Below are 10,595 nucleotides of genomic sequence, written 5' to 3'. Positions count from 1 at the left end.
ATTCCTACACTCATAACAAACTGTTTCCATATGTGATTTAATATCTATTATTTATCAGCTGCAGGGGCTCATGAAAACACACAGATTGTGATGCATTTTCCATGCAAAGCCACCAGCGTCACCAGTAACCACACTGAAACAGTGTGATCACACTGTCCCCTGTTTCTGTGAAGATCCAGTGTTCTGACCAGATTGCTACATGCTAACTATGCACTGTGAGCTAAGAGTACATTATTAGGATGGGAAACTGAACATTTTACATGTGTTACTTTTGTGCTTTGTGCAGTTTAAGGCACAAAAATGATGGTTCATTTGATCTCCTCATAAGCCTCATAAATCTGGTTTGTGTTCTTCATCTCATCATCACATCAGTTGTATGTGATAGTGTTAAAATATTAGGATCTCCTGTCATTTATCATTACTACACTTATAAGTACAAAAAATGAATTTTCATAAAATAAATTAGGCCTTTTCTTCTCCTTCCCTCCCTTGGCATCACTTTTCATAACTTACATATTACATTTATGAAACTGTGTCATTTCCATTCAAACATAATTAAAGGAAATCAACTGACCTCGACATCATACCCACTTATGTAAGTCTGCTGAAGCTGCGTGTAATCACTGCCATCTAGTGCAAAAGAAGTGCAATACAAACCACAGATCCCATTTATTCCACTGAATATGACGACTCATGTCCTCAATATTACATGTTATGACAGGGTGAAGGGCAGAACAGAGATTAACACAAGGAAAATATTACACAGCTTATTCCTCTGAGCCAAAGAGACAAGAGTCTGACGTTGGCTATAATGACAGCAAACAGGAAGTCACAAAAACAAATCTGTAACATCACAACCTGAGTGAAACGTTATTGAGTGATGATTATTACTACACAGCACATGCTGCACTAATGAAACACTGAAAAAAAGAGAACTTTGTATTGCTTCAGGAATAAAATGTGTACAATCAGAATCAATCAGAATCCTCTTTTTTGCCTTCACCAGCACTTTGGTGATCACTTACCCAAACATATTGTCATTTAATGCATCTTTTCTATTCATATATGCAATGTATTAAAACAGATCTATGACAACAATCACAAATGTGCACTGTTACAGCACAGAAGAGTGACAGCACAGCATTCTTAGTGTAATTACTACAATACATTACACTAGAAATTATTGATGGTAATATCAACTTGCACTCAGTGTTAACTGCTTGAGTGTAAATGCAGTTTTTAATGACTTTTTTGCTATGTTATATTGCATGTCATGTTATCAAACTAAATGAAAATCTTATTTGGAAATCAAACTATCTACTTATGCTCAGTTGTTAGCAAGCTGCATACAAATAAACACACAACCAAAGACACAAAACATGAAATGCAAATATGCCATAAAATAGGTCTTCCATACATTTTCTGTCTACATTAACTAAACATGAAAGCTACAAAATATCCTCTTCTCCAAGTATGCACTACGACGTACAACGCAGAAGTGTCACATACTAAAAGTATCAAGAGACATAAGTTGGTATAAAGAAAGAGCCAGCTCCTCCGTTGTGCATGTGTGTGCCTCCGTGTGGGTCTCAGTGTCAGTACAGCCCAGCAGGGGGCAGCGTTATCTGTTACATGGCATGACAAAGTCAGGGACTCGGGCTCCATCTCTCTCAGTGCTCTCACTGCTTCCTACATATTGCACTACAGTCTCATTTAGGAGGGTTGTTCAGAGAAGAGGAAGTGGACTCTGATCTGCTGTGTTCATCTGGTGTCCGTCGCCGCAGGCTACAGATACTCTTCTTCTTTCACATAGAGAATCTCATGGGCTGAGCTGGGAACCTGCGAGAGAGAGAAAGGATGGATAGTCACGGTCCGGAAAGACTCAACATGGTCTGTGTCAACAGTTCAACCATTGTTTTAAATCAGTGTGTCAGATATCCACTAACACAACTGCACTTTACGAAACACAACCAGTTAAATTACAGAGAAACTAACCAACCAACAACTAAGTAAAAACACAATCATTTAGACACAGTCTCATTTTCTCTCCTTTCATAGTGGCCATGATATAAGAATGACAATGCACTCAATATTAAATACTGTCCATTATTAGACACAGAGGACCTCATGCAAACACAGTCACTTTCAGTGGGCTGAAGATTCTCCACAAGGGGAAGCTGTTCAGTCATGTTAGTACCAACAGGTAAGGGAAGTGAGAGGTGCTGCATTTTTAAAGTCGCAGGTTCATTTTTGTTTTTCCTTTCCTTGTGCTCATGTTTCAAGGTTCAAGGTTTCAACATTCTTGTGTCACATGATCAGTGAATATCAAAGGCCCCTGAAAACATATTTACTTAATCAGCGAGAGATGGGACTGAATTATTACAATATTTCCGACTTAAGTTCAGGCAGGTTTCATTATTTCTGTATCTTTGTTTTTTGAAGTGTCACATTTTTCTGTGCACCAAGAATTTGGTTTCTGAATTAACGGAATCATCATGTGAATGCTGTTGTGCGGTGCTGCCACATTCAGACAGCCTTCATTAACAGACCGACTGAATGTGTTAAACTCTTAAATTATTCTTAAATAAATACCAAATAATAGCTAATAATGCTTGTCTCAAACTTTAACTGTGCATTTCACTAATTTAGTGATGGATATTTGATGCTATAGCGAATACTCAAGATCTGTAATCAAGTCTTTAGGGCTTTAAATAAACTAATAGAAATACAACTTAGTCTGAGTCCGTAGATGTGCGTTTTGGAAAATGTGTGAGTTAACAATCTTTAACACATATATTTTTTAATCTACAAACTGAGCTTAATATCAGGGGATTCCAGGTACTCGACCATGAGACTGGTGACATCAGATCAAGTATTAATTGTCTGTAGTAACAGTGGTCTCTGGAGACCACTGTTTTTTTTACCATATGTTGATCTTGACAGTTCATTCTTGAAATTGGAAACAACAGTTGACAAAACAAACCTCAACTAAAGGTCCACTTACTATTTTGTTCTGGACCTTTCAGCGGCATTTAACAGTCTCAGTGAGGAGATTGAATCATGATTCTGAGCACCACAAAAAGCTTGAACATCCACAGATTCTTGGCATTTCAGTAAACTCAATCTCCCGAGGAGAACTTGGTCATTAAACGAATACATTTCTTCTTATCGTTTCCCAGTGAACGCACCCGAGACGCATTGAGGACACATTTAAGATCCACATTCAGAGGCGGTCTGGACTCTGGACCACGTGTGTCCACATTCTTTGCGCAGTGTGAACGTGAATGAGTCCTGGGCCACAATGAAGGAGCAGCTACTCTACTGACGTCCTCTGAGTCTGATTAGTCCCAACACGGTTTATAATGAACTGAGAATATTTGACTATTTCAAATGGATAAAACTTTATTTCACTCATATTTCAGAGCTGTCCACAGCAAATTGATTTGCTCAGCCCCACCTCACTCTCTCTCTCCCTCACAAACACATTGACAATGAACCCGGCTGTCGATTGGCTAAAAACAACAACAACAACGCGTATCTGTTTATTTGCATATAAAGCAGGGAAGTGTGATCCGCTCAGAAATGAGACACGTGGAGACGCAGTTTAAAGCCAGGTGTGAACTGAATATTTATGTGTAAAATCCCCACATTCAAACGCTGTGGATGATCAGGGTTCATTTTGATGTGAACTGACTACATAGCAGAGAGGTTACTACTGGTCATTCATTCTGGCACACTCACACGTTTTGTGACTGCAATTATTTTTACAGTATTTCATGAAGCTGCTCATTACTGGGAAAAGCAGGACGTTACTGTCCATCACTGTCAGTGTCAGTGTGTAGCGCAGGTACAGGTCTGTGTAGGCGTGATCCTGATGGACAGACATGCAGCGAGCAGGTAGACAGACAGCTCAGGGCCTTTTCTTAACACATCCCCACTTACAAACTGCTCGCTCCACATGAAATGAGACTGAGCAGCTGTAGAGGGCACTGCACATTCCGAATGAGGGTATAAATAAACAAGTGAACTGTCTTTTTTAACACTGAGCATCTGCCAATGAGACTGGTTCATTCATCTGATGAGTTACTGTAATCATCTTCTGTTTAACTGTAAATACTACATGAAGCCCTAATGTACCTGGTTGACTCCTCCCACCACCAGGAGGCGGTCTCTGATGACAATGGAGGAGGCGGAGCATCGGGGGAAGGTCATGGTCGCCAACCTCTCCCACTTCTTCCTCTGAGGATGAAAGGCCTCCACTGTGTCCAGTGCTGAGGGCTCATGACCTGAAGAATGAAGGAAGACATTTAAACATTTCAAAGTCTATGAATATTCCTACTTGTAATACTATTTGAATAACATGCAATTCATTCAAATGAATTCAAATTTAATAAAGGTATAACATCAATTGACCAGTTTCTTAGCTAACTGATGGTCAACAGAGAAGAGAGGTCTGTTGTGCTTATAGGATGGAAGTCTTTCCCCCACATTCCAACAAATGAATGAATTTTGTATAAAGTGGCAGCTCTGTACTGTACAGGCTGCCATCCAGATGTTTTTTCAGGTGGAAACTCATATTTTCTGTAAGTCTCACATGATTTCTCTCAGATTTACATTTACATCAGAATTTAGCTGAATATGATCATCATACCTGTGATCCAGTGCAGTCAGTGATATAAATACAACCAGTGGTTCAATTGGGATTTATTACCACCTAAGTAGAATGTAGTTTTGATTAAAACTGTGGACATCGTGCTCCGTGGATGTTGACTGTCCAGAGGAACAGTTGCCCTGTTTCTGGAAAGAGATGTTGCTGTTGAGTTAAATGTCATTTGTTTTACTAAAAACTAAATTTCATTGAATTAAACATTCATAGGTATTTGGGCGAAGCGACCCTATAAATTAATCAGTGGAGGAGAATTGAATTTATGGTTCATTACTCTCTGATGCCTTATTTTTAAGTTCCATGTTTGCAGTAATGCCAGTGCAAATATTATTGTATTTAAGCAGTAAAGACCTAAACTAAACACACTTGCCATGCTAAAAATAAAAATGCACAGCTTTGATGGTACTAGACTCACAATGCCACATGTATGTATGTATTAAGTCAGTATTTTTAGAGAGTTACAGTTGCTCTGACGTGTAAATTGCACACAGCGCTGTCTCACAACCGTTTAGAAACATGCCTCAATCCTGCTATTGTGATACAGCAGAGAAATTCAACATTTGTTTGCACAGTGTCTGAGAGTGGATGGATGTTTTAAGTGTGAGAGAGGGTTAGATTTGATGTCAGAAGGCAGACCTCAGCGCCGGTGGTCTCCAGCTCAATTTAACCCCGGATAAAAACAAATGCATCATTTCCCTTCACTGTAAAATCATGTGTCTGATAATTCCCTGTTTCTTTTCTAGTGTGGGGCTGCTTGATTAATTGAAAACTTACTAAAACCAACATTATGACTCTTTAACTGACCTACCTTTACTCGCACACATCAGTATTTTTGATAAATTCATTCCTTCATGGAGGCTGTCACCGACCCCTTGACAGTACAACAACAAATGTAACCCGATAGGCTTCATAAATCTAAGAGGCATTTTTCCACTTAGCAGTTTTCAGAGATGTAATTAACCATGTGTGTCCAATGTAACTTGAAAATACAAAATGTTGCAGAGATGCAGCTGGGAGCCGGTGCAGATGAGAAAGAGCTGGAACAGGAAAAGACGCCACGTCGGTCACTTGAGGTCACTTTGCCTTCATTCAACACGATACAGACAAAATTAAGCTAAATGTAAATACTGTTGGTAGAGCAGCCTCTGTGGAAATGCTGTGGTATGTGTGGTGAATGTATGGTTGTGCTCAGGAAAGGGGGATGAGCTGGACAATGGAAGGGAGTCAGTAACAGTCAGAATATAAAGGCTGCAGCCAATGAAAGACAGAGTTACTCAGTTTTGCTGACCAGCAGTCGAGTGAAATGACAAGGATTAATCCTGAAGTTTGCTACCACATTGCCCCGGAGCAGGGAAGGAGTCTTCCCTGGGGTTAGTGACCACAGCCTGAGGGGTTTTTCAGATGCAGCAGTCTATTACACACCTGTTTGTTAAAATAATGTCACTCTGTACCGTAACAAGATCCAGTGATGGAATGAGCCATAAAAGTATTATTCTAACAGTATGTTTTCTTGGCTGATTCAAAGGAGCCATGTAGACACTTCTTTGTACTTTAATCTATCAAGTTGTTCTGACATGGGATTGGGCCAATCTTCGATAATATTCAATATCATGATATTTCACACTCAGCCTATTCTTCAGCAGTTCTGTCTGCGGGACACAAGCATGTTGAACTTTCACAGACGAGTGCTATGAAAAGTTACTTGAATATGAACATGTAATATATATGAATTTAATGATTTTGGTCATTGTGGTCATTTTTGAAAGCATTGCATGTACAGTTTGTGGTATACTACTGAAACTTGTCTCCTATTTCTACATAGATGAAAACTTTATATTTAACTCACACAGCATAAAAAAAGCCTATTTCTATTATTGATGTGCACAACCCAAAAGGGGGTTAAAGGTGCTACGTATATCTAAGTATTTTAGTTTGAACCATTCATTTACCAAAATTATCAACAGAATGTGAAGAAATAACAGTTTTGAAATTATGTCAAAGATGTAAGGCTTTCTTATAACTGAAACATAAAATAAATACAATCTTACATTATTCAAATAACCACCCACTCTGCAATAATATAGTATATCGCGATATTTGTTCTAGACTGTATCTATTCTGACATGAATTATACAACATGAATGCAGCACAAACATGTTCGAGCAGCAGACATTTTAGTTTACCACTCATCTGTCTTACCAAGTCCTCCTGCTACCACCATCCGGCCTCGCAGGAAACCAGCAGCAAAGTCAGCTCTCTTTGTTTTCAGTGCCACTGTCTCCTCCGACTTCAACCAGGCACCTACAGAAGAAGAAGAAGAAGAAGAAGAAGAAGAAGCAGAAACATGGAGTGTAGTGAGCAAATGTGTGAGCACAAGCTTTTACAGTAGCCAAGTGGCACTGGAGTTCGACTTTAGCTGGACAGGATGTGTCTGAGTTCGTTTTCAGAGTGACCTGCACAAACAGGTCACCCACAAGGCAGCTGCACTCAGCACACGAACGTACAAATATACACACACGCCTGGCAAGGACACACAAGAGGTTATAACAAACACTGACCACAAACAGACAAAGACGGGACAGGAAGGCTGGAGTCAGACAACTACTAGTAGGGAGAGAAAGTGAGGATGAAACATTTGAATTGGTGACTGATGGGAGACACAACAACGCTGACACCAATGATGACAGGATCACTTCAAACGGCTGTTTCTCAGACTGCTTCCTATTTAGCATGGAAAGGACTAGGTCTTGGGTCTAAGATAGCTACTGTGATCTCTGAAGTCTGAGGTTTGTACAGTAGCATTAAAATTCAGCTGGCGTCCTGCAAGCTACAGAGAACCATCAGAGACATCAGGTAGCTGGTTATAGTCTGACTGCCTGCGTAGTAGTGTGTAGGTTGTTGGGCTAAATTAAGAGGGCAATATAAATTCCTGTAAAACCCTAAATATGTATTTAGTGAATAGCTTTATTTTGAAAGGTAAACCTCCAATTATATACAATATTTCCTACTTTTCCTACACTTCCTTATGTTAATGTATTTTTACTGCTTTCTGCTTCTGCTATACATGTGACATTTAGTTACTTTAAGTGCATTTATCAATACTTTTACCTTTTGGAGGTAAACATTTATTTTGATGCATAAAATTGTTAATTAGGAGAGAAGTTTGTCGTGCTGCTGTTAGCTTGTAACGCTGTTGTTGTGACTGAGATGTGCATCATTCTGCAGCTGCGTGTGATATTACACAGACAAGCACAAGAAAGACTCTGTGGATCCTTAGTTTCTCTAATTTGCAGAGAGGTTCAGCTGTTGCCATGTCTGGTGTCTTGTTATAAAGAATGGGAAGAATGGCCCTTGTCCACAGTATGACACAGTGGCTCATCAGTGCTACTGGAACATTCAGTCTGTTCGATCCACACTGATTCTGACCTCCTTTCAGCCGTCTCTGTTGTCAGAACCAACTTCTTGTCTGTAAGGAGCTGTAAAGGACAGAGAAACAAACTGCTTTCACCGGGCTGACTGACAGTAGAAACTTACTGGACAGCAGAACCGTAATAAGTTCATATCATATAAAGAGCAGGAGATGTGTGTCTGTGGTGATTATCCTTACCTACGTGCCTCCAGCAACCATTTAGGTTGCAGGAAATATAGTCACAATCTCTTCTTCCTGGGATACAGCGTTGAATAATGGCGTGTGTGAAGTGTTTTTGAAGAACATTATGATGTCACAGTGAAGTTGACCTTTAACCATTTAGATATAAAACTTCATCACTTTATCATTTGATCCTATAGAGTGCTGCAGGTATGCGTCCTACAAACCAAAAACGAATTAGCATTTTAGCAGTTCTAGTTCCCTCCTGAAGTCTATAGCCTTTTGGTCAGATGCCTGAGATAAGTCAGTAAGTATCCCACTGGTGTTTTCTTTTACGTCTCAAGTGTCTAAATGAGACTTGTCAGGGATGTTTATGTCATCACACCAAACACGAAAACTGATCTACTCACCACCTTTACAGCTTCACTGTGTTTATAGTTGTGCTCTAGCATTAAGAGGACAGACTTTTGTAGAAGAGGGGAGTGCACTAAACCAAATGACACGTTGGAAGTTTAGCGGTGGTGACGCTGAAGTCATGCGACTGTGGTGTAGTTTGTTTATAGCCTGACATCAGCCTCTTACTTTTGGTGATTGTATTTAGGCTTCAAAAAACACAAAAGTGTGTTCATTTGTGAAGATCATCCTGCTGTGAAAAATGTGTAAGTATCACAAAGTTTTGTTTGTCACAGAGTTTATTTTCTGCAATATTCCAAAAGCCAGTGTAGAAATCCCATAGACTTTTTGTCGAAGGATCCAGGGTGACGATAACTTCCAGGTTGGCTTACAAAAATACGTCATCCCTTGTTCATCCTTGAGTCCAAGTGAATGTTTGCACAAATTTGAAAAAATTCTTTCAAGGCGTTAATGAGATATCATGTTTACGAGTACAGGGTGATGCAAGGGCCACAGAGTCAGTGTGCATTAAAGGGAGATATATCTGTTCTGAAAAAAGGCAAGTGACAACACAACTGTTGTGTATGAGCCACAATTGTTGTGACTGTAGATTCTGTGACACTCAGCATTTTTACGGCAGTTTTGCAGTAAAGGAGGTTGTTGTTATGTTACAGCTGGGTAGCAGAAAACGCAAGCAGCAATAACGTAAGTGTGTTTTAAGATGTCGCAATCCATGTGTTCCTGGACGTAACAACAACCCCACAGACGCAGCTCCCTGCACCGTTTGAACGTCTGTTAACACACACGGTTGTTCACACTCATCCCATAGAGCTCACTCCTCTGTGCAGATATCCCGACCAACCTGTAGGGCCTGCTAGTGCAGTGAGGCAGACATGATCCCTCAACATCTTCCCACCCAGAACACTGCTACTGCCAACATGCAAACCCCACTGCTGGGAATTAAACGCAGGTGCAGTGGTGAGCAAGTGCTTTTTCTTATCTACCACTGAAGCAGCCACTGGCAACTTTAATCCTCAAAAAAACATAAGGAAAAAATGTGTCCAGCCGCAGGTGTGGAAGACGTTTTAGTTTTAATTTAATCTCCCTAATTAGCTGACACTTAACACTGACAATAAAGACTGTTTTCTACAAACCTTATACAGTGAAGAGGTGACATTTCCTTCACACTCCAGATGATAAAAAAGTGGACTTCAGAGTAGAGGAAATGAAAACATAGCCATCAAAATAATGTGTCTCTTTCCCCAGCAGATTCTCCTGAAGTTTTCTTTTTTTTCTTTGAGGTTTTGCTGCTGCCAAGTCTTGTTTATCTGAAGGAAACCCAGACTGGAGAGAGTTGTGACAGAGGAAGAAAGATAACTTCATTAGGGAGGGAGGGAGACAGAATTAGAGAGAAAGATAGAGCCAGAGCAAGAGAGAACAAGTACAAAATGTCTTGCTCTATATCTTTGTCTACCTCCTTTTTCTGAATCTCTCTATTTCTCTTACTATTTCTTGTTTTTTCCATTTTCTTTCTCTGCCTCCTCTTCCTCGCCGTCTTCATCCTCTTTTCATTCTCTCTCCCTCTATCTCATTTATTTTCAATCTGTTTCTTAAACAAGAGACAGAGGCAACAAGGTTGAGAAAAAGAAATAGAGGCAGAGCAACCCAAAGGTATGTAGCCAGATGGTGATGCTTCCTGCATGTTGCAGCAGTGTGATGAAGAGCTGCGTCTTCCTCTCCAGCCTGGTTAAGTTACAGTGAGGAGAACGCAGTAGAGATCACAGATGGCCGTCCACTCTGCTCTGTCGCTCCTCAGAGGAAAATGCTCTTTGTGTTTTTCACTCTTGTGTTTCATCAATCTGTGAGGTTCAATAAATCCCAGCAGTTATTTTGTGGGAAAGAAAAGACTACTGAACCTCAGGACCTGAAACCATCAGATATCGAAGG

At 40.0% G+C, this 10,595-nt stretch overlaps 1 protein-coding gene across 4 annotated transcripts in view; it reads right to left on the bottom strand.

The window, feature by feature from the left end:
* Positions 1–645: 645 nt before the first annotated feature.
* The window catches only part of klhdc8a (kelch domain containing 8A), a 64,494-nt gene continuing 54,544 nt past the window's right edge, over positions 646–10,595 (bottom strand). For all 4 annotated transcript variants that reach the window (XM_056363532.1, XM_056363523.1, XM_056363551.1 and 1 more), the window contains 3 exons: positions 6,866–6,967; positions 4,138–4,286; positions 646–1,839 (listed from right to left, as the gene is read on the bottom strand). In XM_056363532.1, coding sequence (XP_056219507.1) covers positions 1,786–1,839; positions 4,138–4,286; positions 6,866–6,967 — 305 coding nt within the window. In that variant the 3' untranslated portion in view covers positions 646–1,785. The remainder of the gene's footprint in view (positions 1,840–4,137; positions 4,287–6,865; positions 6,968–10,595) is intronic.

Source organism: Seriola aureovittata, chromosome 2 (genome assembly GCF_021018895.1).
Source record: "Seriola aureovittata isolate HTS-2021-v1 ecotype China chromosome 2, ASM2101889v1, whole genome shotgun sequence".
Lineage (NCBI taxonomy): Eukaryota > Metazoa > Chordata > Actinopteri > Carangiformes > Carangidae > Seriola > Seriola aureovittata.
Note: the sequence above shows the minus strand (reverse complement) of the source record. Positions and strands in the feature narration are given on the sequence as shown.